Source organism: Gopherus evgoodei, chromosome 7 (assembly GCF_007399415.2).
Source record: "Gopherus evgoodei ecotype Sinaloan lineage chromosome 7, rGopEvg1_v1.p, whole genome shotgun sequence".
In the NCBI taxonomy this organism is placed as follows: domain Eukaryota; kingdom Metazoa; phylum Chordata; order Testudines; family Testudinidae; genus Gopherus; species Gopherus evgoodei.
This window is the reverse complement of record NC_044328.1, coordinates 10,954,650-10,981,745: the sequence shown is the minus strand read 5'-3', so window position 1 is coordinate 10,981,745 and position 27,096 is coordinate 10,954,650. Positions and strand designations below refer to the sequence as shown.

At 45.1% G+C, this 27,096-nt stretch overlaps 1 protein-coding gene across 5 annotated transcripts in view; it reads left to right on the top strand.

Moving 5' to 3' along the window:
* Positions 1 to 2,544: 2,544 nt before the first annotated feature.
* The window catches only part of GPAM (glycerol-3-phosphate acyltransferase, mitochondrial), a 49,276-nt gene continuing 24,724 nt past the window's right edge, over positions 2,545 to 27,096 (top strand). For 2 of the 5 annotated variants that reach the window (XM_030569201.1, XM_030569198.1), the window contains exons 1-7: positions 2,593 to 2,673; positions 5,131 to 5,259; positions 7,238 to 7,360; positions 8,794 to 8,867; positions 15,312 to 15,425; positions 20,394 to 20,537; positions 21,165 to 21,261. In XM_030569201.1, coding sequence (XP_030425061.1) covers positions 5,134 to 5,259; positions 7,238 to 7,360; positions 8,794 to 8,867; positions 15,312 to 15,425; positions 20,394 to 20,537; positions 21,165 to 21,261 — 678 coding nt within the window. In that variant the 5' untranslated portion in view covers positions 2,593 to 2,673; positions 5,131 to 5,133. The other 3 variants (XM_030569199.1, XM_030569202.1, XM_030569203.1) reach the window with 3 other exon arrangements.

The following is a 27,096-nucleotide window of genomic DNA, read 5'->3' as shown; positions in this document are numbered from 1 at the left end:
TGGGGGGGTTAATACTGCAGGGAGGGGCTGGGCGGAGTTAGAGGTGGGTGTCTGGGGGGGGTTAATGCTGCAGGGAGGGGTTGGGCGGGGTTAGATGTGGGTGTCTGGGGGGGTTAATGCTGCAGGGAGGCGCTGGGGGGCGGGGTTAGAGGTGGGTGTCTGGGGGGGTTAATGCTGCAGGGAGGCGCTGGGGGGCGGGGTTAGAGGTGGGTGTCTGGGGGGGTTAATACTGCAGGGAGGCGCTGGGGGGCGGGGTTAGAGGTGGGTGTCTGGGGGGGTTAATACTGCAGGGAGGGGCTGGGCGGGGTTAGAGGTGGGTGTCTGGGGGGGTTAATGCTGCAGGGAGGCGCTGGGGGGCGGGGTTAGAGGTGGGTGTCTGGGGGGGGTTAATGCTGCAGGGAGGCGCTGGGGGGCGGGGTTAGAGGTGGGTGTCTCGGGGGGGTTAATGCTGCAGGGAGGGGTTGGGCGGGGTTAGAGGTGGGTGTCTCGGGGGGGGTTAATGCTGCAGGGAGGCGCTGGGGGGCGGGGTTAGAGGTGGGTGTCTGGGGGGGTTAATGCTGCAGGGAGGCGCTGGGGGGCGGGGTTAGAGGTGGGTGTCTGGGGGGGTTAATACTGCAGGGAGGCGCTGGGGTGCGGGGTTAGAGGTGGGTGTCTGGGGGGGTTAATACTGCAGGGAGGGGCTGGGCGGGGTTAGAGGTGGGTGTCTGGGGGGGTTAATGCTGCAGGGAGGCGCTGGGGGGGCGGGGTTAGAGGTGGGTGTCTCGGGGGGGTTAATGCTGCAGGGAGGCGCTGGGGGGCGGGGTTAGAGGTGGGTGCCTGGGGGGGTTAATGCTGCAGGGAGGGGCTGGGCGGGGTTAGAGGTGGGTGTCTGGGGGGGTTAATGCTGTAGGGAGGCGCTGGGGGGCGGGGTTAGAGGTGGGTGTCTCGGGGGGGTTAATGCTGCAGGGAGGCGCTGGGGGGCGGGGTTAGAGGTGGGTGTCTCAGGGGGTTATTGCTGCAGGGAGGCGCTGGGGGGCGGGGTTAGAGGTGGGTGTCTGGGGGGGTTAATGCTGCAGGGAGGTGCTGGGGGGCGGGGTTAGAGGTGGGTGTCTGGGGGGGTTAATGCTGCAGGGAGGCGCTGGGGGGCGGGGTTAGAGGTGGGTGTCGGGGGGGTTAATGCTGCAGGGAGGCGCTGGGGGGCGGGGTTAGAGGTGGGTGTCTGGGGGGGTTAATGCTGCAGGGAGGCGCTGGGGGGCGGGCTTAGAGGTGGGTGTCTGGGGGGGTTAATGCTGCAGGGAGGGGTTGGGCGGGGTTAGAGGTGGGTGTCTGGGGGGGTTAATGCTGCAGGGAGGCGCTGGGGGGCGGGGTTAGAGGTGGGTGTCTGGGGGGGTTAATGCTGCAGGGAGGGGTTGGGCGGGGTTAGAGGTGGGTGTCTGGGGGGGTTAATGCTGCAGGGAGGCGCTGGGGGGCGGGGTTAGAGGTGGGTGTCTCGGGGGGGTTAATGCTGCAGGGAGGCGCTGGGGGGCGGGGTTAGAGGTGGGTGTCTGGGGGGGTTAATGCTGCAGGGAGGCGCTGGGGGGCGGGGTTAGAGGTGGGTGTCTGGGGGGGTTAATGCTGCAGGGAGGGGCTGGGCGGGGTTAGAGGTGGGTGTCGGGGGGGGTAATGCTGCAGGGAGGCGCTGGGGGGCGGGGTTAGAGGTGGGTGTCTGGGGGGGTTAATGCTGCAGGGAGGCGCTGGGGGCGGGGTTAGAGGTGGGTGTCGGGGGGGGTTAATGCTGCAGGGAGGGGCTGGGCTGGGTTAGAGGTGGGTGTCTGGGGGGGTTAATGCTCCAGGGAGGGGCTGGGCGGGGTTAGAGGTGGGTGTCGGGGGGGGTAATGCTGCAGGGAGGCGCTGGGGGCGGGGTTAGAGGTGGGTGTCTGGGGGGGTTAATGCTGCAGGGAGGCGCTGGGGGCGGGGTTAGAGGTGGGTGTCTCGAGGGGGTTAATGCTGCAGGGAGGCGCTGGGGGGCGGGGTTAGAGGTGGGTGTCGGGGGGGGTAATGCTGCAGGGAGGCGCTGGGGGGCGGGGTTAGAGGTGGGTGTCGGGGGGTTAATGCTGCAGGGAGGCGCTGGGGGGCGGGGTTAGAGGTGGGTGTCTGGGGGGGTTAATGCTGCAGGGAGGCGCTGGGGGGCGGGGTTAGAGGTGGGTGTCTGGGGGGGTTAATGCTGCGGGGAGGCGCTGGGGGGCGGGGTTAGAGGTGGGTGTCTGGGGGGGGTTAATGCTGCAGGGAGGCGCTGGGGGGCGGGGTTAGAGGTGGGTGTCGGGGGGGTAATGCTGCAGGGAGGCGCTGGGGGGCGGGGTTAGAGGTGGGTGTCGGGGGGGTTAATGCTGCGGGGAGGCGCTGGGGGGCGGGGTTAGAGGTGGTGTCGGGGGGGGGGTAATGCTGCAGGGAGGGACTGAGGTGCTTTCGGGGGAGCCGAAGGGGGCGGGGCCGGCGTGCGCTCCGCACCATGGAGACGGGCGCTCAGAAATCGCGTCAGGCCCGCGCCGCCGTGGTTCCTCGTGCCAGGCTGTGACAGTCTCTGGCGCGGCCGCTGCCGGGTGCGTGCGCATGAGCCGGGGCCCAGACCCGTGAGTCGCGCGGGTGCTGGGAGCGGGAATCGGTGCTCGCCGGCGAGCCGCTGGGCGGGCCCTGTGTGCGGGGCCCCCATGCAGGGTGAGGGGGAAGATTTCTTAACCGGCGGGGGGGGCTGCACATGGTAATAACGGGGGGCGGAGAGAGAGTAGTGTGGGGATCCGAGGGAGGATGGTGGAGGTAGTTGGGGGGAGGGTGCAGAGGGACTAGTGGGGGTGGTGGGGGGATGGCACAAGGGAATAGTGTGGGGGGGCTTGCAGAGGTGGGGGCAGTGTGACACAAGGGAATAGTGTGGGTGGGGGCACGGGTGATAGTGTGTAGTGGGTGTGGGGGTAGAGGCATGGGGGTATAGCCTGTGGGGAGGGCGCAGGGATGCGTGGAGGCGGCGCAGGGGTCCTAGTGTGGGGGTCCCAGGGAGGATGGCGGAAGGGTGCAGAGGGAGTAGCATGGGTGCGGCACAAGGGAATAGCGTGAGTGGGGGCACGGGGGATCGTGTGTGTGTAGTGGGTGTGGGGGATGCATGCTGGGGGCTAGAGGCATGGGGGTGTAGGGTGCAGGGGAAGTTAGTGTGTATTGGAGGGGGGCGGCTATGGGTTGCTTCTGCCTTTCCTGTAGGGCTGGAATGGGATGAAGCGTTCAGTGAGCTGTAGAGATTTAAGCTGTACTTTGTATCGAAGATTGGAATTAGATGCTAGGAGCCTTATTAAGATTGGCTTCTCTTTGCCCTCTCATGCACTTTTTTGCTCACTCCATTCCAGACTAATGGAGCCACAAACCTTTATTTTGCACCTTGTGATTCTGTCATAGCTGTTGCCCAACTCCACCTGAGCTTCAGTAGGACAGTGCAGTTTCATTGCCAATATGGTCTGCTCTTCCTGACATTGCCTCTGTGTGAGCTCAGCGCAGTCCCCTTGGCAACGTGCCCCCTTATTGCTCAGGGACGTTACACCACATACTTGTGCTCAGCGTTTGTACTTTTATTTTTGAGAGGTCATCTGAGTCTGCTGTGTATTTTTATGCCATGCTAATTCACGTTAGATTGACACATTTATTGGAGCTGGTTCAAGGCATAAGGCGTTCAATGGGGTTTAGGTGCTGGAAGATTTTTTTTTTCTCTGTAGATTTATGTATGAAATTTCCATTGCTTTGTATATCCAGTGTTTGACTTCAAGTGGCTGTGTGTGCACACAAATGTGCTCAAGGTGACCCAGAAGTGAATTAGGGAGCATATCTTTCTGAATATGTATGAGCATCGCATTTTATTTATGGGCTACTTAGAGTATTAGTGTGCTTAAGACCCAGTAAAGCAAAAGTCAAATAAAGGCCCTGAATCTGCAATGATTTATTCACGTGTGACTTCTTGTACTCGCAATGTGTAAAGTTAAGCATGTGAATAAATCTTTTCAGGATTGGGGCCAAAGGGCCTAATCAATGAAAATTTTAAACTTGGGCATTTTACAGGAAGTTGAAAATTTTGTGTGTGGAATGCTTGCAGGATGGGTCCAGGGGTTGACTGGTTGTTTAGAATCATAGAAATGTAGGGCTTAAAGGAACTGCCAGACTTCATCTAGTCCATTTCCCTGTGCTGAGGCTGGTTGATTGCCTGTGATGGAGATTAAATGAAGTAAAATTTTGGATTAGTGATTTTAGTCTTTGAGTCTGCAAACGTTTATAGACAAGAATAAGCCCATTGAGTTCAGTGGAGAGTACTCCTATATGTATTTGCAGAATCTGGGCTTTAAAACATTTCTCTGTGGTAATAAATGAAAGAATTAGCCACTCTTATACATTTATATTCAATATATCCAGTATTATTTTATGAAATATAACTCACAATTTGTAGTGAATACTACTACTTGATTTCAAAATATCTGTCTTGTGCAAGTGCTCGTTGTAACACTTCTTTTAATGCTTTTGATTTATTGGCTTGTTAATCTTTCATGGGATGATATTAACTGAATTTATTATATTGATGAAAAAATATTCTATTTAAAAAGTATTATCATAATGCAGGCTTCTTCCATGCAACATGCACTTGTGTTGGATTTTTAATATTGTTTATTGCGTGCCAGTAATGAATTTGGAATTATACATGCACATATAGTATGAACCTTGCCCCAAGGAGTTTTAAATCTAGTTTGGACACGTAGTCTAGCTCAGACACGTGGAATACACTGGCTGATGGTGCAAGGAGAAAACATTTTTGAAAGACTTTATAGAAGAAAGGTGTCCTCCAGAGACAACTGATAAAAGAGGAATGTGGTATAGTATAAGAGGAGTGTGAGTAACTTCTAGAGCAAAGGTATCCTTTGGGTTAGTACAGGGCAATGTGGGCAAGGTGTTAATTGATCTCTTCATCTAGACATACTGAGCACACTGTTTTGTCCATTTACTGTATTGGTACAGCTGCTTGTACCAAAACCCGAGAGAGTCAACCAGGAATTTTGTGAGAGATGCATTGATACAGGAAGCCAATTTATGATTAATTATTTAAAATTGTTAATTACCCTTCACAAAAATACACATTTTACCTTTTAGCCCATGGTCTTAAATTTGTCCTGTGTCATGGATGAGGCTGCTTTGTCCCTTGGAACAATAGATGTTTCCTGTTTGTCCTCTTCTGTAGAATATGCTGTCACTAGATGTAAGCACTCTAGTGAAGAATGGGTAAGTAAAAATATGGACGTCAGTCCTCAAGATTTGCTGTATTTTTCCTTAAAGTATAAAATGAAATTTTCTTTTCTTTTTTTTTTTCTTTTTTTTTTCTTTTTTTTTTCTTTTTTTTTTCTTTTTTTTTTCTTTTCTTTTCTTTTCTTTTTCTTTTCTTTTCTTTTCTTTTCTTTTCTTTTCGTGAGAATTTTATCTCCTATGTACATTACACACTTTCTTCCAGTACTTGGCTCAGACGTTGGTGATGAACCAAGAGTATAATGCTGTGGCAGAGACCGGTATTGCTAGGCAGTAGAACGCCTTCATTTTGTCAGGCGTAGAAAGAAATGGTGTTAATGTCCTTAGAGCCTCCTGGTATATTTATTAATAATTTGATATAGCGCTTGAAATGGTTTCTTAGAAGAGCTGGAGGGAGCTTGGTGAACATTAATAGGGAAGCTATTGCAGTTGTACAGGATGTTGTGGAAAAGGATTCAGGATTTGGAATATACAAAGTGGGCAGCGAACAGAGTAAGTTGGGAGGAGCATAAGGAGCAATATGGGTGTAGGAGAACATGATGTAGCAATGTAGGCAGGGTGGAATTTTGCAGTTCTCTAAAGATGAGTTTGAACTTGGAACTTGATACGGAAGAAGAGTTGGAAAATGGTCAGAATTGAGAGAGAGGATGGGGGTAGGGGGCAGGATGCAACAGTTGAGACAAGATCATGATAATGGGGATAATGCACAAGATGGAAAGGAAGGGAATTTGGTAGAGAAAGTAGTAACATTTAGCAAGGGCCTAAATGTGAGGGTTTTGACATCAACGTTTTGAGCTTGGATGGTGACAGTTTGGTGATGGTATTGGTAATAGATGGGATTGGTGAAGGGACATTTTGATGCTTATTTCGTTTCTGAAAAAATTTCTTTAGGATAGGAACATTAGTCAATTCATGCTATTACCTGTTGAACATTTCAATTTTTAATATGAACTTCTGCCTTGCTTTTGACTTTCTGGTTGTTTTTGAATGATGTGGTTTTCTAGCTGAGTGTATGATAACCAATCTTGAGGATTTCTAACATTTATGTCACTTTGAAGGTACTGGCTGCAGTCTGCTTTGCTCCCCTTTTATGTGTCATTTTTAACATATTTGGGCTTATTTTGTTTTTTCTGTTTTGGGTTATATGGCTGCCCTTTATATCAATGTTATATCAGATGATTTTGTAATTTCATTGAGTACAATGGTCCTGAGCCAGCACCCTCAGGCAAGTAATATTCCCATTGATTTCAGTGGGAATTATGCATGTTTAACCATGTCGCTACTGTAGTTAAGAATGCCATGGTATTGTTTTTCTAATTAATCATAAAAAAGAAAATTACAGCTTTCTTGTTATTGATTTCCTGTACTTGGGAATCTTTAAAAATCAGCATGAGGAAGTAGTCTTTAGTACAGTAATTATTTTTGCATATTACTTTGCGTGTGGTTGTTGAAACATAACCTATAAGGACTGTAGAGTTGAAGTTCTTATATAGTCAGTCATCTTACAATTTTACAAGGACATTGTCCGGCAAGTAATTAAAATTCAAATTTCCTTGCTTACCTTATGAACATCGCTAAATTATTAAAATGAAATCTGATTTACTGTTCACTATACTTTGTTAACTTTTTACACTTCTCTCATTTCTGAACATGAAAATACACTGGTTAATTTCTCATCTGTTTCTAGTTAGCTTAATGTCAGTTTCATTTTCAGCTTTGCAAGCATCAATGCCATAATGCCGTGTTAGGGATGTAAACATTGCAGCAGAATATAGGATTTTTTGTTTGTATTAGTTGGAATTTTAGAAACAATTATGGAAACACTTCTATTGGCCTGAGGTTTAAAAAAAATAAGTGGTGCCTGGTGGTAGCCTTAAAATCTTTAAATTCTCAATAGTGGATAATTGTGTCATTTTTTTGTGCGTCTTCACACTGAGGTGTGGTGTCGTTTTCCTAGGGAGAGTGCAATTCGAGGCCTACTGTCTTCCGATCTGCGACTTTAAAATGGAAGGAGACACTACTGAGCAGAAAAAGGCCATTTGTGGGGCGCTGTTGCCACATGTGTACTCCTCAAAGCCGGGTAAGAAGATTATGAACTGGATTATGTTTGACAATAAGAACTAGAAACATGATTACAATGTATGGCATTTCAATAGTTTCCCCACTTTCAAAATTAAGGTCACAGTGTTGTTAATCTGTACAGGCAGGCTGATGGTTACTTCTTTTGTCTGCTTGATAGTGAAGATTACCTTTCCCAAAACATTATCATAACATTTGGAGATGAAAAAGACCTTTTGTGATGTCTTGTCTGACTTCCAGGGCAGAATTCCCTGCACTAACTTCTGTTTGAGAGTTTGGTGAAAAACTCATTTGCTGTGCAAGATTATTTAAAATATATGTTGTTGATGTAAATTTAATACTCATGAAAGATAGTAATCTCCAAAAATGAAATTTTAATGTCTCCTCTGTATCCATAGAATGATTACAGTTTGGCCATTGATCTTGAAAGCTTCTTGTATTCTCCAATATGCTTCTCCATTGACATGAAGGAACCACATCCAGGTTTGAGAAGACAGTGGTGTTTTCAGACCCAGACAATTCTTGGCTTGTCTGCTTAACCATGGCAACAAGAAGTGCCAGTTAGAGTAGTTTTTGTGATGTTTTGTCAATTGGGAGCAGTATCAAGATGCTCAAGTAACAGATGGTCTGCAAGATGATTTTAAAGTGTTCAGCCAGACTTTTTAAATATAGTGAATGAGCTTCCTTTGAAGGTGTGATTGTGTGAAATGGCACATTTTTACTTGTCAGATATGTACTCTATCTTTATTTGATTATATTTCATAGATTCACAGTATTTAAGGCCAGAAGGGACCATTAGATTATCTGATTCTAGTCTGACCTCCTCTATATCAAAGATCGTTAAATTTTATCCAGCTATCCCTATAGTGAGGCCAGTAACTTATATTTGTCTTTAATAAGTATTTGTTGACTTCAGTGACAAAAGAACACTTTTGCTTCTGTTAACTCCTATTTTCTGGTATTCTATATCACCCATTGCTTCCCCATTTAAGAGATTAGACTAGTTAAACCAGTTTGGGTTAAACTAACCTTTCTTTTGTTTTTCTGTGGTTTTCACTGATTTTCAGTGTTACCACAGTGTTTTTTCAGTAAAAAGTGAGGGTTACTTATACCCATGCTCATTACATTTCCTGATCCTCATCCACTTCCAAGGGGGAGGCACTGTTGAGTTTTCTAGGTGCAGTAAAGTATCGTGGATGAACCGAATGTGGCCTGGGCAAAGGTCTGGGAGATAGGGCCTCCGGAGTTTAAATCCCAGCTTTAGTACTGATTTATTCTGTAGTCAAGAACAAGTCACATAACACCTCTGGCACTTTATCTTCATATTTGAAGAGGGAAAAACAATTTACATTATTGTTAATGTGAAGGAATGACCATTCTTATGTAAGAAAGAAGCCTTCCAATTATTTCTTTTCTCTCCCTTTGTTTTGGTAGGATAAACTTTTCAATGCTAGTATCCCTTCTTTGGGCCTGCGCAATGTCATCTATATCAATGAAACACACACAAGGTAAGTTAAACTATTTCCAGCATAATTAATTACATTTTCTTTGTCTTTCTAACTTAGTGGATCTCTTGGCAGAGAAATCACCAGGAAAGATTTAACCTCCTCCTGAGGCATAGAATGCTTTCTTGGTATGCTTGAATCTCTGTGAATTTATAGCAACAATAAAACCTGTAGTCTCTCTTGGCAGGCTGTTAACTACAGACTGTGTGTGTAAACTGGTTGTATACTTCAGAGCAGTCCCAAAGTTGTCTATCTACATTGGCTGCATACAAGGAGTGTGAAGATGGCCCCTAGTTTGCATAAAGTAAGGCAGATTTCAGTCTCCTTTGACCTTAAGGCATTGGGGTGTGAGTCACAGGCCATGGCTACACTCACACTTTACAGCGCTGCAACTTTCGCGCTCAGGGGTGTGAAAAAACACCCCCCTGAGCGCTGCAAGATACAGCGCTGTAAAGCGTCAGTGTAATCAGGGCGGCAGCGCTGGGAGCACAGCTCCCAGCGCTGCACGCTACACCCGTAAGGGATGTGGTTTACATGCAGCGCTGGGAGAGTTCTCTCCCAGCGCTGCCGCTCCGACTACACTCACACTTCAAAGCGCTGCCGCAGCAGCGCTCCCGCAGCGCTGCCGGGGGAGCGCTTTGAAATTCCAAATGTAGCCATACCCGTAGTGTGCATGCCCCACAGATATTGATCCGAATGGCTGGGCATGCATCCCTGTATTAAAGATGAGAGCAGCAATAGATTAAAGGTGAAAGTGGCTGTTGCATCCTTGGGTTGACTGTGTGACTGAATGCTGCATTGTTGGATTTGCCAAACAATTTTGCCCACAGCCTACACTTTGGCCACTGTTAATATACATAGGATAATAGCAGTTATAGGTTGAGCCTGTCCTACCATGATAACAAAGTATATCTCTTTGATACACGTGTTTCTGGTATTTAACTGGATAATGCATTTTTGTTATCCTAAGACAAAACTATAAAAATGGAATGATACTCTTATTTTGAAGTAAACGAAAATGTTTCTGTGGCCTGCCTGCCTGCAAAGTTGATTTTCCTGATATCATAATTAAGATTCTGTAGTATTCATTGTAGATTCAGAACAAACAGGGACAGGCTAGTAGATGAGGAAGCGAGCCAAAATGTCTGAAGTGAAAGAAAGACAGTGTTGTGTTGTGCTTGAGAGAGAGGGAAGGCCTGGAGGTTAATATTGGAGACTATTGTCTATTGATATAATTGATTATTTTGTGTGTGTAATCAGTGGTCTAGAAAACTGAAAAAATCTGAAATTCCATTTAAAGTGGTCTTGATAGCTCAGGGTTCTGTAATACAGGAATGTAAAACCAATTGATTCATTGAACCATTTTTCCGTAAACAACAAAACGTGTTTAACTCACAGTGTAGTTGTGAACATGTAAATGATTTTTTTGAGGTCCCATATTTTATCTCTCTAACTTTCATACCACATTTGCTCATTTTCAGAATCAAAATATTGATTTTTCTAACTGCTAGTGAACAGTGACTGTATTTACTGATTTTAATGAATGTTTGTAGTTCAGCCTGCCACTTTAAGTTCCTTTGAAACTCTTGAATGAATACCATCCAGTAACAACTTATTCCTTTATCATTTTATTTCAGCCCCTCTTCTTTTTGACAGTGTAGCATTTCCCTTGAATTTAGTATTCTCTTGAAATGGAAATCTCAGCCAATCTGATTCGAAGGATGCCAGACAGTTACTGATTCCTCACTACAGTTTTTCCCACAGAAAATCCTTGTGCTCTGTGATGAAGTGGGGGGGTTTTCTTGGGGTTTTCTGTCTTTTTCAGGGTTTGCATGCACAGGGGGTGGGACTCAATGTCCCTGGGTGTTACTGGTTTAACGAGGTGAGGGGAGAGGGAGTTTGTTGTTACAGAGGACCGGAGAGGGACTCTGGACCCCAGCCCAGGGGAGACAACCGGTTTTGGCCAGTGGGAGGACAATGGGCTGCAGAGAGAGGACCCCGGTGACCTGACCAGCCGGTTCCAGCCAGAGGAGAGCTGAGAGGAGAGGGGACTCAGGCCTTCCTGTTTATGACCCTGTTTACTTGGAGAGAAGACAATGGACAGAGGCGGGGCTTGAGGCCAGGGATATCAGAGGCCCAGCTGGGAAGCAAGGGGGCTTGGGGCTGGCGAGGGGAAGCAGGCAGAGCCCACCTGGATGCAGGGAGACTGGGATGTACTGTTATTGTGAGAGGCCAGGCCTGAGGCCCTGAGAGTTTCCTGTGCTGTGTTCAACTCTCAATAAACCCTCCTGTTTTATGCTGGCTGAGAGTCACTCCGGTCTAGAGAACAGGGTTGCATCAGCCCCTTGGGGGGTGAAGAGGCCCAGAGGGTCCAGAGTGCATGGACTCTTGGCGGGGGCCCACGGCAGAGACAGACGTGCTAAGGCTCAGAGAGGTGCAGCTCCAGGAGGTGGAGGGGCCTGACCCCAAGAGAGAGTGGACCCCTGAGAAGGGCTGTCTCACTAAAAGGGGCACTCCCCCACGGACCGCACAGGGCCAAGAGTGGGCACAATCTGTGAGTCCGTGACATACTCTAATTGGTTGCAGGTATCTAATTTACATAATATACAGTTTATCCCTATGTATTCCTCTACTGTCTGTTAGCCATTACTGCCCATTTAGAGAGTAGAGATTTGCATGATTATTTATTTCTAAGCCTCATAGCGAATGTGCCAATATTTGACAGGCTTTTGTAATATTTCTGTTCTGATCTGTTGACATACTCGCAATTACTAAGCTGTTTGATAGCAACAAATTTCCCTTCTCAACTTTCCCCTTAAAATTAATTAGGATTGGGCATATGACTGGTCCAAAAATAATTGGTCAATTGACTGGTCAAATATTGTCAACTAAGGTAAAAAATGGTCAAATATTTTAAAGTGCTAATTTATTAGAACAGTAAGACAAAAGAGTAAGACTTTATGGTCTACAGTAGGCTTAGCATTAGATATATACCCACACACTCTGTGCCTAATTTTTTTAAAGAAAGTTACTTGTGTTTCATATTTTTCTGAGTAAAAATAACTCAATGAAATGAAGTTCTATGAAATTACAGAATGGCACCATGATGCAATCAGAAATGTAGGCTGCTGATCAGGGCTTTCTTGGTGGAATATTTGACAATATTTGATTATGGTGAAATATGTGGTCAGCTGACATTATTTGACCAGTCAATTGTCCATCTTGCCAAGTCTAAAATGAATTTAAAAATCCCTCGGAATTTTTTTTTTAAAAAGGAAAAGCAATGAAAATGGGGTTACCAAACAACTGAGAAAAAGTGCTTTAAAAGATATAAAAAAACCCTTTAACCTATTTTCTTTTCTTCCTTGTCCACAGTTTAGCAAGGCTTTTATCTCCAAAATAACTGTTTGCAAATTCCTATAATTGTTATATGTCTATATATATATATCAAAGAGAAACTGCTGAGCTTCAGTTCATCTGCAAATTTGACACCATCAGCTCAGGATTAAACAAAGACTTTGAATGGCTTGCCAATTACAAAACCAGTTTCTCCTCCCTTGGTTTTTACACCTCAGCTGCTAGAACAGGGCCTCATCCTCCCTGATTGAACTACCTCATTATCTCTAGCTTGCCTGCATATATATACCTGCCCCTGGAAATTTCCACCCACGAAAGCTCATGCTCCAAAACATCTGTTAGTCTATAAGGTGCCACAGGATTCTTTGCTGTTATATGCCTGTTTGCATTGCATGTACATTAAAACAAAACAAAATACTTTGTTAAATATTATAGGAGGAGGTGGCAGGGACCTCTGTCTTTAGGTTGCCTGACACTTTTCTTTATAAAACATTCTTGAAATCTGTTTTTGGAAGCTGGACCACAGCGATATACTTTGGAACAGGATTTTGAAATTTGCTAGAGGAAAACCCTTTGGTCAGAGAAGTGCCTTTTCTTTATCCCATGAAATTCCATTCAGGTTTGACTGTGAGAAGCTTGTGAAAATCACCATTTCTATTCTACAGCTAAATTTGGGTACGATGGCAAATTTTAAAAAATGAACATGAATGGTCTAATTTGTGGCCTCTGTCTCGGTGGTGCCAGAGCACCAGAAACACTATGCGCTGGCAACCGCAGGAGCAGTCAGCCTTTCTTGTAGATAGTCAGAAGACTGGGTTGGACCCTGCCAACAACCCTCCCCCTCATAGCCGAGCACGTAGCCCCTGTGCTCACATCCTCCCTCTTTTTTGGGGGCACCTTATTGGGAAGGAGTTCCCCCGGGGAAGAGAGAGAGGTTAGGATCCCCTTGACCCTGCCCCTTGTCCACCAGGATAACAGCCTTCTCCTGCTGCCACCTAGTTCAATCACTCTTGTAGCTCAAGTTGTGCTGCACTGCTGAAGGTGTAAGCTTCATATCCTGCCGACAATGCATGAAGGGATAGAATTATTACAGCTGCACATAATTTAATTTGTTTTTACTATTTTACTTTATTTAAGAAAACCCACAACAACGAAAATCAGACCCCCACTTTTAGGACATTACATCCATGTCTGTGTGAAAGAACATTATTAAGTTGTAAAGATGATTGCTTCTGAGTTAGGGAATGCTAGGTTAGGTTGCCCATGAACTTTAATTCTGCCTCTTATATCTCATTAATATGATACAGTCTTTAATTATATGAATGCAGGATCCTTGTCTCATTCACTTCAGAGGAGAGAAGGTGTCCATGGAGTGGATGAGGGCTGTGTAGTGAATGTGGCTGCTTGGAAGATCCCAGCCTCCAAGATCAGGCTGAATGAGTTGGAATTTCAGGAAGAGAGGATGATTTTGTGGTTAAGAAAGTGGAATGCTGCCTTAGGCCACGTCCAGACTAGATATTAAAATCGATTTTAGATACGCAACTTCAGCTACGGGAATAACGTAGCTGAAGTCGAATTTCTAAAATCGAGGTACTCACCCGTCTGGACGGCGCTGCATCGATGTCTGCGGGTCTCCGTGTCGATTCCGGAACTCCGTTCGGGTTGATGGAGTTCCGGAATCGATGTAAGCGCGCTCGGGGATCGATACATCGCGTCCAGACTAGACGCGATATATCGATCCCCGAGCAATCGATTTTAACCCGCCGATGCCGCGGGTTAGTCTGGACGAGGGCTTAGAGACTGGATTCTGTCCCTTCTTCTGCTTATGTGTTGCTGGGCAATCTACTTAATTGTCCGCTAACTGTGTGTTTCTCAATTTTTTTGGTGCCAAACTTGAGCTACCTGGAGCCTGATATGCAAAAGTGCTGAGCAGCTGCTGATGATAGGAACTGTGGATTCTCAGCACTTGGGGGTTATTTGCATGTAGTGTTAATATATGGTAGCTGTTCTAGGGAGGAGAGATTTTTTGATCTGTTTGAAGGGAAAGGAATTAGGAGCATGGAGAAGGAGAGGAGAGGATCAGAAGGGCTAAAATAATGACTATCCTGCAAATGCTTGCATGTGTGAGGAGCCCAAATGAGTACTTGTTGGAACTGCCAGTGCATGTAATTATCATGTGTATAAGTTTTGACAGGATCAGGGCCAAGGTGCATAAAATGTAAGAAGAGGTCTTTGAAAATTTTTGAGAGCAGAAAAGAAAAACAGAAGGTTTGTCTACACATGTGAAGGTTTAATTGCAGGATGGATAGACATATCTGTGCTAGTTTTACTCTAGCTAGTGTGATAATGGTAGTGGTGAGGTTGCAGCACCATGGACCCTGGTGCGGACCTGCAGTCTGAATTCATACCAAGACTCTTTGGTGGGCCTGTAATGGAGCAGGCCTACCTGTGCTGGAGTCACATCTTCAGCTGCAATTTGGATATATCCAAATTGTGTGTTGTGTTGTTATCGCTTGGACAATTCCGGCTAGGATTTTCAAAGGCACTTATGGGAGTTAAGTGCCCAAATTCTGTTGAATTCCAGTTGAAGATTGACACCTGACTCAGGCAGCTTTGAAAAATCTCAGCCTGGATCTTTTTATAAAAAGCTGACAAATGTTAGTTGGATTTGTGCTGCTCACAGCAAGGTCACTGATTTGTTTAAAACTTGGCTCTGTGTGAATTGGGCAGACAGCCGAAATATATGTAAGTTCTGAGATGTAACCAAGGAGAATACCAGCAGATATGTTCTTCTGTAGCAAATTTTTTATGATTGTGCGAATATGTTGTGATTCCAACGTTCCATAAGTTTGTTGCTTTGGTTTGGGTTTCATCCCACGTAGCTTGTAATATGTATATATTTTGTCCCTAACACTGTTAATTTTCTGATGTATTAGAAAATACAGAAGCTATTTGGTAGCTGTTCAAAGAATTTTACCTACTTTTGTAACATTTTATTGGATGTATGAATGTTTGACAATAAAATTATTCTTTTACAAGTTGACAATGTTTTGGGGACCCATTTTGATGATTAACTTTCTTATGTTGTAGGTACAGAGGGTGGCTGGCAAGACGGCTCTGTTATGTTTTTTTTGTGCAAGAACGAGATGTGCATAAGAGCATGTTTGCCAGCAATGTGACAGAAAATGTGTTGAACAGCAGCAAGTAAGATGTGCTAAATAAGCCAACATTGTGTTTTTGTGTCTATTTCCAGTTTCATGCATATTACCTTTAATCAAAGATTGTGACAGAATGACAACTCAGCAAATTCAGAAAGCTAGAATATTTAGAATAATAGAAGGAACAGTATCTGTATTACAGCCCATTCCTCAAATTTAAGCCAGGTAACTTTTATATAGAATAGTATGGGAGGGTGGGGTTTTTACATTTCAGCCTCTATATCTTTGGAGTGACTGCTGGTACAGATACAATAAACTTAATATTAAGGGCTTGTCTGCATGGAACATGAGTGCATAGCAAGCTGGTGTGCTATAGGTTCACATTAACATCCCGTGTGGACAAGCCCTGAGTATAATAAACTATTATGGAGCCCTTTGCTGCTTTTGGTACCAGGTTCATAGTAGATCTATATAACTAGGGCCCTACCAAATTCACAGTCCATTATGGTCAATTTCATGGCCATAGGATTTGAAAATTGGTAAATTTGACATTTTCAGATGTTTAAATCTTTAATTTCACGGTGTTGTAACCGTGGGGGTCTGGACCCAAAAGGGGATTGGGGTTTGTGTCACAAACCTGTTGTAGGGGGTTCATGGGATTGCCACCCTCACTTCTGTGCTGTCTTCCGAGCTGGACTCTGAAGGCAGCAACTGCGGAGCTTCCTGTAGCCGCAGAAGGTTCCCAGAGGTGGAGGTGGGTCTGATCTCTCCCATGCTGCTGGGAGTGGCGTAGCCAGGGGCTCCTAGCTACTAAGACTTGCTCTTCCTCTGCAGGGCTGTTCTTGGTACCTCTCCTGCCTGCAGAAAGCTCTGCAACACCCCCTTTCACTTCTTGCCCGCATTGCTCCATAGAGGAAGGGATTCCTGTACAGGCTGACCCCACCCCCCTTGCAGATGCAATTATTAGCTTGTTTCAGTAAAATAAAGGACACATGAACTTGACAGGATTTATTGATTTGACACTTTACAGCAGCAAATAACACTCAGGACTCAGCTTCCTGATTGGTAGATACGGGCATCTGAGATACTTTAGTATGGTAGTGATCTCAACTGGTAGCCTCAAACTTGAGAACCACAGCCTTAAGATCTCTCTCTCTCTCCCTCTCTCTCTCACACACACCACACATACACACACACACACACACGTGTTCTGGTTTCAAATGTCATTTATTGAATGTCATCACGGAGCATCCAGCAACTGTGTCTTTCTTCATTCCCTGTCTCTGTGCTGAACACCTACCTGCACTGCTCACTCTGCATCCCTGGAGTTTGTTGGAATTGTCAGACAGTGCCGAGCCTGCCTTGCAAGATGGGGGATTCTGCCTTCTACTGAGTTCCAAAACTGTAGCACAGGCAAACTACAGTCCAGGTCTTTCACAGTAGTTTTGTGAGCAGGCATCTCCAGCTTACAATTCTTATCAAAGCCAGGGATTGCATTAAGCAAGGTTAAATCCACCAACAACAGGTGTGTTTGTGCATGGTCAAAAATATACACTGCTTTTAGGAACTCTGCTGCAGGTTGTTGAAACTTTTAAGCCATTTTTGCTGCATCACTTGACTCTTCCCCATAGCAGTAGTTATTGTCTGAGCTGCTTTGCCATGCAAGAAAACACCTACTGAGCACTGGCATTTAACTCAGCATTGTCCGAATAATTTTCTTTTGCCCGTGCTTTAGCCCAGAACAGTACATCCATTACTTGGTGGATTGTGACATGTTGATATTCAAACCAAGTGATTAAGTTCATGAGTCCTATGGCATTCTTGGCAACGAACTGAACTTCCTCATTCAGCTGAGCATCATTTAGAAGGGCTGACAGTTCTGTTAAAACCTGTATTTTCGGTGTCAGTGTCAGCTCTTTTGAAAATCTTTTTAATGTAGCTGACCAGTTTCTCAGCTTTACCAAACTTGCAGCTCCTGGACAAGAGAAATTATATGTGCATTACATTTAATATGGGCAGCATTTGGCATTAGACCTTGGAGAACTAATTTGAAAGATTTCATCATGTAAGTTGCATTAGGGGTAGAGATAGCTCAGTGGTTTGAGCGTTGGTCTGCTAAACCCAGGGTTGTGAGTTCAGTCCTTGAGGGGGCCACTTAGGCATCTGGGGCAGAATCAGTACTTCGTCCTGCTAGTGAAGGTAGGGGGTTGGACTCAATGACCTTTTGGGGTCCCTTCCAGTTCTATGAGATAGGTATATCTCCGTGTGTGTGTGTGTGTGTGTGTATATGTATATAGATAGAGAGAGAGAGAGAGAAAGAAAACAGATACAGTGTAAACTTTGACAAAGTATTTTAAGACAGTTTTAATTATCGCTTGGGAAACTAGTGTAGTTCAAAGCATCCAAATACATGCAGTCGGCAAGCATTGTTGTTAGCTTTCCTGTCAGTATATCTTTGGCCTTGTCAGAAATAAAATCAAACCAAACATGCAGTACCTAGTTGTCTTGCTCATCTATGGATTCATCCAAAATAAGTGCAAAAGACTCTCATGAGTTAATCTGAGATTTTATCTCCTCAAAATGTGGAGCAAAAACCTTTGGATGGTAGTCCTGTCATAGCTTATTTGCACTTTGTAAGCAACTGGCATTTGTACATTCAGTTGAACGAACACATGCAGTTTTGAGTGATCATGTTTATCCAGTGGCATATTAGCACTTGCAAATGCATCCACAAGTTCCATTCTACCTAAAAGTCAGGTCTTGGAGTTCTCTGTCACCTTCTTAAAAAGAGAAGAAATGTGTTTTCTGTTTTGTTAACTTTTTGTTTACCAGCAATGCACTATCTGCAGCCCTCTTTCTGCTTTGATGGGTTTCCAAGTCTGGTGGTGCTGAACCATTGCCTAGCGTGTGTGATCCAACGAAACATTGCAGCTTGTACAAAATAGTTTGTCACCATCAGCATGTAAAATTTGACTTCCAAATCCTTTCACAGGATTTGCTGCAGTAATCACTTTTGAGGTTTTTGTTTTTCTTTGGACAGTTGATTACAGTAATTGCACATGGCTTTTTATAGGCAGTCAATTGAGATTACTATACAAAACTTCCCCAATGTCCATTTCTTCCAATCAGTGAGTTTAGCCGTGTGTGTGATTTGCAGCTGCAAAGGGAGGGGGACAGGAAGCAAGTGGGGTAGAGGGGGTGTGGAGCTCTCTGCAGCTGGGAGAGATACCCAAGAACAGTTGTGTAGGGGAAGAACAAGTGCTGTCCTGCCCCAGCCCTGCCCGGACTAGCAGCTAGGAGTCCCCTGCTGGGGCGCTCCCAGCAGCACAGGGAAGATTGGACCCAACTCTGTCCCAGAGAGTCCTGCAGCAGGGAGAGGCACCTGAGGTGGGTCTGATGCTAGGACCCCCAGAGCAGCTGTGCAGGAGATGGCCAAGTCCTGTCCCTCCCCAGCCCAGCCAGAGCTAGGAATCTTGTTGGCTGTGGGATCCTAGCATCAGGAGGAGATCGGATTTCACGGGAAAGGGCTTATTTCATGGTCTGTGGTGCGTTTTTTACAGCCATGAAATTGGTAGGGCCCTATCTATAGCTTTCCAGCTAATAATGAATGATCAACTGAGATGATCATAAGTTGAAAATTTTAAAAATAATAGGAAGGTGGCATTTCACATAACGGTCTGGAGCAATCTAGATCAAAGTTCATAATGTGTCAGATATTCTTAGTGTAACTGGAATGAAGGCTTGTAAAAGGGGAAGCATTCGTTGTATTCTAATCCCCAAGAACTTCTTTCATGGAATTTGTTCTATATTTTGGGAAGGATATTTAAGAGAATTCTCTTTGGTCTCCGATAATATACTCCAAATGAAATATCAAGCTAATTGTTAACTCAGGATTTGTTCCCCTCTAGTACTATAACTGGATTAAAAAGAAGCAAAAGAAACTCTGCAGCACATACACTCTTTCAGTCCAATTCTGCAAAAAACTTAGCATGTTTTACTCCCCCCGAAATCAGTGGGAGTGCTCAGCACTTTCCAGGTTTGGGCTGTACCTGAGAAATATATTTTAAGTACAAGACAGTTTGTTGGGTGATTAGCGTTCTGTTGCCACAGATTTGCTGTGTGATCTTGGACAAGTATAGAAGCTCACTTAGTTCTTTATTTCTTGCTTCATTTCCCTCCATTAAAGTGTACCTATTTCACTGATTTTGTGAAGTTTGGTTAATATTTGTGAAGCGCTTTGGGAACCTAACATGGCACATGCTATAGAAACTATTACCTGCATAAATCTTTCAGTTAAGATAAGTGGAGTTTGCTAAAGCAGTAAAAAAGAAAAATAGAAACATCATCTTTCTATTTATTTAAAAAAAAATTTATTTAAAAAAAAATAATCTCTGCGCAAAGCAATAGACAATCATAATAGGCCTTACTCCTTTCAAGAGGTAGATCTATAGTCTATGCTCTCATTCTGTAGTAGCTTTTTGAACTAGTGTTTATAGTTGAATTCCTAATTCACTCATTTTCTGAGCCGACTTTCATAATATCCAGGAATACTTGCACAAATTTAAGGAATGCTTTGATCAGCCATTGATCTGAGAGCTCTCAGACCCTTGCTTTTAAAATTTTATATTCTATAGATGTGTTATTAGAATGGAGAAACTTATTAAAGGCCAGCCCTTTAATACTCTGTCAAGGGTTAACTTTGATAGCCAGTGATATTTGTCTCTGTATTTATAACTTTTAATATGTTTCTGCAAATCATTGACCAGCTGATACCAGTTTACCTGTGGATTGGCCCATTCCATTTTCTAAATAGTTTAATCAAATACTTAGATGACCATTGAAGTTCAGTTTATGGAAATGAAACACAAAGCATGTTGATGTACATTTTCTTTCATCTTCCAACTTACTGCGATAGTTGTACCATAGAATTGCCCTAGTTCATTCCTTCTAGCAACCATCAATAAGCTGAACTTATTTGTTACAGAACTGTCTTGTGTTTTATTTTTAACACCAGAGTGCAGAAAGCCATTGTAGAGGAGGCTTCTGTATTAAGCGCTGCAGGTACTCAGATGGATCTCAAGGCCATCAGCAAAGTGAAGAAAAAAGCTAGGAGGATTCTCCAAGAAATGGTAGCAAACATCTCACCTGCTTTGATCAGGTAATAAAAAATAGTTCACCAAACTATGGTTATGCTTGCCAGGCATCAGGGGAAGGATCCCCAGTCTTTGCCCTTTTACATGAGCACAGCAGTCACTTCCTGCCTAAATATTCCTATTTTAATGCTGCCCCTAATCCCACCCCAAAACACGAGGGTTAGGTTTTAGCCTTAAAAATGAAGCGTAATCATACTCTCATATTTGAACACGAAGAATCTGTGGGCTTTCCAAGTTGCAAATAGTATGATAAAATTAAATAAATATACTTTTTTTTTCCTGAATTAAGCTGCTTGCTGTTTGCCCAAAGGTACCATCTGTTGTTTTCCCTAAATCAGCTTAAGCATCTTGCTGCAGTAACTTACGGTCAATAGTCCATTTAACGATATTGTTCTTCAGTTATGAATCTTAAGGTAGGAATGATCAAATTTCATGCTTCAGTGTGCAAGCTGATCACTAGAGATGTTAGGAAGGAATTCTCCCTGATTATGCCCACAACAGCTCCACTGACCAGCTGGTTTTGCAAACTCTACATTTCTGTGTGACAGTATTGGTTATAAAAGCAATACAACAGGAAGGCCACTTTGAATGAAACTTAAACTTCTCTTGAGTTTAATATTTTTCACCCTTAGGTTGACTGGTTGGGTATTACTGAAATTATTTAACAGCTTCTTTTGGAACATTCAGATCCACAAAGGCCAATTGGAGATGGTCAAAGCAGCCACCAAGGTAAGAAAATTACATAAACTCTTAAGACATGGGGAAACTTCTGATGTTACTTTCACTAGTGTAAATCAGGAGTGACTCCATTGAAGTTAATGAAGTTATACCAGTTTAAATGAGATCAGAATCAGGCCCCAGTTCAGATCCTAGTCTGTCCAGCAGACCCACCTTTATTAGGTAATCCTAGATACACCTCTACCCCGATATAACGCTGTCCTTGGGACCCAAAAAATCTTACCACCTTATAGATGAAACAGCATTATATTGAACTTGCATTGAACTGCCGGAGTGCGCAACCCCCCCCCCGAGCACTGCTTTACCGTATTATATCCGAATTCATGTTATATTGGCTCGCGTTGTATCGGGGTAGAGGTGTACTATAGATATTGTGCTCTTTCCACTGTGTGTTCTCGGCACTCTAAAAGACCAAGCCAAGTTCTGGTTTTGTCTCAAATTTCAGGATCATTTTTGAGTGTAATGTCTGATGTGACCCATTGTAGAATGTTTTCCTTTTCCTTTTCCTCCCCCAGGCTGATACAGCTGCAGGCTAATAAATTACTAAACTTTATACATATATTTAGACTTCATGGAATAACCTGGTCTTCATACTTGTCTGCAAACTGCCTCACCTACTGCTTGCTTATTTATTTAAATTTATTATAAGCATCCTTTCAAATTCTACCAGTCTCCTTACCCCTCCCATTTCACAATATAAATATCCTGAAATTTCTACACCTTTCATGAAGAATTTACCACAGAAAGGTGCTGTATGACCAATAAACTATCAAGTAATAAATAATTGCGCTGAAGTGAGAGAGAGGCACCATTGATTTCTAAGGAGCTTTACTGAGAGTATTTGGAGACATTGTGCAATTTGCATAGATAGTATGCAGTGACAATAAAATTGCAGTTTTTTTTTTCCTTATGTAATCAGTTAGCCTGTTAGCATTTTGGAGTATAATGCCTGGGAAAATTGCTATAGATAAAATTGTTACCTTTTTACAAAACAAGTCAACAACCTGTTTACAATGACAGTGGATAATTTTGGCACATCTCAAACAATTGTCTTATACTTGCATTGATACTGTAAGTCTGAACAACCTGCTAATGTTGTTCTACTGCTCCCTGCAGTGCCTACAGTTCAAACATTACTAGTGCAATTGCCTAGTCTGTTCTCACTGCCAAAGCAAATAAGTGGAGACGTGTAAACTGAAATTCCTTCAGTTTTACTAATCTAAGGTGTCTTCTAAAATTTCTTTACCAAGTAACAAAATTCTTCTTCGAGAGGTGTCCCTATGGGTGCCCTACTCCAAGTGTAGGTGCGTCCCAGTGCCTTCGCTCGGAGAGTTTTACAGCAGTGCCCGTATGGGTCGTGCATGCACAGTGCCTGCCTCACATGCTGTTGTCTGTTGAAGTGTTGTGTGCACGACCCGAACTCCTCCGACCTGAGACAGAACTCTGCAGTCCTGTTCATATCTGGTTTTTAATCAGAGTAGTAAATAGTTATTTAGTGTTAGCCAGTTTATACCATTGGTATTTTAGTACCACGTTTCATTTTTCTTTATTCCCCTTCACGCCCACCCCCTCTCACTTCCCCCCCAATTTTTTTTTCTTTCAACCCATAGTTAGATACTAGCCACTGTTATGCCAGGCTCACCGGGTTTCAAACGGTGTACCTCATGTAGAGAGGCAACATAGAGACAATGTGTCCGCTGTCTGGGTGAATCTCATGTTCCCTGGAAGTGTGCCCATTGCAGCAAACTTAAAGCCAGGGCACGAAGAGACAGAGACCTGAGGCTGAAACTCATGGAGAAGTTCTTGAGACTGGCCTCTGACCCAGGACAACAGCTCCCTGGCTCACTGGCTCCTTCACTACCTAGGTCCCCAAAATAGACGGGACCAGCAAAAAAAACACTTTCTACATTGTCTCATAGAGTGCAGACCAGTATAAAACGGTCACCAATGAGATCACTCTCATCAGTGTTGACAGCACTTCTAGCACCGTTAGCAAGATGGCTTCTGTCAGCACCGTCCGCCCTGGTACCGAGGCTAATGGCTCCAAGCTGTCAGCCTCCACCACAGCACCGTCAGCGCCTCTGACGGAGACGGCACTGGTGACTGCTCCAGCCTCGGCGCTGCAACCTAAAACCTCCAGAACCACAGTGCCAACATCAGCGTAACTGGCACCCACGCAGCCCTCCATACTGATGGTGCAGATAACAACATTTCTCACGGCACCCACACCATCAGTGCCACGCCATTTTCTATATCATAGGGATTTGCTTGTCTCATCCACTCCACTGTCTCCTCTCTTTGGTACCGACACTTCCCCGAGACCATCAGTTCCACATCAGCACCTATCTCCAATTCCACTGTGATTCTCCAGTGATGAGGGTGACGAGGCTGAAGGGATATTCTCCCCTCACCACTCTTCCATTGTCAGAACACCCATGACTGCTATACCATCCAGATCTCGATCATCCTATGACCGTGACATGCCTGCCTGGTATGGACATCCATGGATGGGACCTCCCATGCTCTATCCAGGCCAGTGGCCTTATTGGAGCCCTTGGTGGTCATATAGAAGATGCCACAGCAGAGACCCTAGCCCTCATAGGGAAGCATCTAAATCCCTGCCTTCACCTTCATACAGAGCAGAGGAGGACATACAGGGAGACCCCAAGGCAGAGAAGGCAGTAGATACTACACTGGACACCTTGCCACCCACTAATTCCTCCTCTTCTCCTGATGAAGCTATAATGCCTCCACCACCTAATGACAGCAGATGATTTTTCCCAGTTTCAGGACCTGTTTAAAAGAGTGTCCGACAAACTTAAGATCGTCTTTGAGGAGGTGTTGGAAACTCAGCATGAGTTAACCGACATCTTACAAACTTCCTCGTCCTCTAAAATAGCACTGCCCGTCAATGCTGCTATCATGGATCTGGCAAAAACAGTTTGGCAAACACTAGCCACAATCCCGCCTATCTGTAAAAGGGTTGATTGAAAATACTACATCCCATCTAAGAGCCGCATTTTTATTTACACATCCAATTCCTAATCTTCTGGGGGTAGAGGTGGCCAACAAAAGGGGCAAGCAACAACTTTTGGGACAAGGACAGCAAGACCTCTTCGGACAAAAAGTCTATGCTTCCTCTATGCTCCAATTCAAAGTGTCTAACAATTCGACCAAGTATGACCATAAGAACTATGCTAAGTTTAATGATTTAATTGATGGCATTCCGGCTGCGAAGAGATAACAGTTCAAGTTGTTAGTCTCCAAAGGCCAAACCATTGTTAGATGCTGCTGACGCTGCAGCCAGATCCATAGCCATAGTCATGAGGAGGGCGTCACAGGTCACATCTTCCACATTCCCCTGCGAAATACAGAATACAGTGGAGGACCTCCCATCTGATGGAGAGACGCTGTTTGCTGCTAAGACCAACGAAGTTCTTCACACTATGAAGGACTCGTGAGCCACACTCTGGTCCCTTGGCATCCATACCCCTGCTACAAGAACAAGACAGTACAGGTATCAACCATACCAATGCCCCAGATATGGTTCTTATACTCAGCAGAGACCATACAAACAGCACCAGAGGCAAAGACAAAGGCCTCAACGTCATTGCCCACCACCAGCAATGGCGTCTCAGCCTCCTTCCTCCAATAAACATATTTTAAGCTTTGGTTGAAGGCCTAGAAGCCCTCTTGCCAGTTCCAATGCATGATACTATCATCCAACTCTTTGGAGACTGTTTACACCCTTTCTGCATCAAGTGGGCAGCTATTACCACCGACCCTAGAAGTCATCCAGTTGGGCTATACATCCCTTTCCTTTCCATACCCCTTCCCACCCATTCAGAGACCCCTCTCATGAACTAATGTTGTGCCAAGAGGTAGAACATTTCCTCCAATTGGAGGCAGTGGAGTTGGTCCCCGAACAACACAAGGGAGAAGGATTTTATTCCCACTACTTTTTAACACAAAAGAAAAGCAGGGACGATGACCCATCTTTGACCTCAGGTGATTAAACAAGTCTGTAAGGAAGCAAAGGTTTCGGATGGTCACTCTAACAACTATAATACCAGCGCTGGAACAGAGACTGGTTTTCAGCCCTTGACCTCCAAAATGCCTATTTTCATGTGGTGATATACCCTGCTCACAGGCGGTTTCTCAGATTTAAGTTAGGTATGTACCACTACCAATACAAGGTGCTACCCTTTGGCCTGTCAGCAGCACCCCATGTCTTTTCCAAGATTCTCGCAGTGACAACAGTGCATCTGAGGAAGCAAGGAGTAATTATATTCCCTTACCGGGACAATTGTCTTCTCAAGGCACTCACTCGACTGGAAGCCATTCACTCCATGCAAATAGCAATAAGCTGTTTCCACAGCCTCAGCCTACAAATAAACATACAGAAATCAACGATAGAACCTACCCAACAGTTGGTATTCTTTGTCACCTATCTCGATTCCACAACAGGGCATCGCTCTCGCAAAGGAGATTCGACTCCATACAAACAATCATAGCCACAGTGCGCAGCAGCCCACAAACCCCAGCCCACGAATGCATACAACTTTTGGGCCAAATGGCAGCGTGCATACTTGTGGTCAAACATGCATGTTAGCACATGCGCTGCCTGCAGGGATGGCTATCAACAGTGTACAAACCAAACAAGCACAACATGAACATTCTCTTAACAGTGCCCCATAAGATCAAGAAATCATTAACCTGGTGGACTCACCCACACAACCTGTGCTCGGGGATCCTGTTTACACAGGACCCTCTGTCACAATTGCTCACAACAAATGCCTTCCTCGTGGGGGAGGGAGCACACATGCAACATCGCACAGCTCAGGGGCTATGGTCCACAACAGAGACTGGGTTACACACACATCTCCTGGAACTTCACGCTGTGCGCAGTGCCTGTCTCCACTTCCTACCGTTCATACAAAACCAACACGTAGAGTGATGACCAACAACATCATTTGTATGTTTCATATAAACGGGCGGGGCAGATCCCATTCACTCTGCATTGAGGCTATCAAGCTCTGGAATCTATGCATCCATCACAATATCGACATTTCCACTGCAAATCTACCTGGCTGTGAGAACACCATGACAGATGAACTCAGCAGATGGTTTCCTCAGGACCATGAATGGGAACAGAGCAACCCATCATGTATTCCAACAGTGGGGTCACCCCCGTATAGACATTTTTGCCACAGCCAGCAGCAGCACATGTCCCCTATTCTGTTCCAGAGCGGTCCTGGGGAAACACTCGTGGGGAGATGCATTCTCAATCAAGTGGATCGCAGACCTTCTATATGCGCTTCCACTGATACCACTGCTCCCCAGGGTCATACAGAAAATAAGGACCGACAAAGCCAAAGTTATCCTAATAGCCTCATCCAGCCCTTCAGACATTTTAATCCGGCCCTCGAGCTCTCGCTGGAGAGTGGGGTCGGGGACTTGCCCTGCTCCTGTGTTCCGGTCAGGGAGTGGGGTTGAGGGCCTGCCCCGTTCTGCACATGCCATAGCTCTGCTTGGCTCCCGGAAGCAGCAGCATGTCTCCCTATCCGGCTCTTATGTGTAGGGGCAGCCAAGGGTGCCCCTGCCTCAAGCGCCGCCCCCACAGCTCCCATTGGCCAGGAACCACGGCCAATGGGAGCTGCAGGTGCGGCACCTGCAGACGGGGCACCGTCGCCTGGCTGTGCCTCCATGTAGGAGCCAGAGGGGGGGCATGCCTCTGCTTCCAGGAGCTGCTTGGAGTAAGTACCACCCAGAGCCTGCACTCCTGACTTCGGTGCCCCAACCCCCTGCCCCAGCCCTTATCCCCCT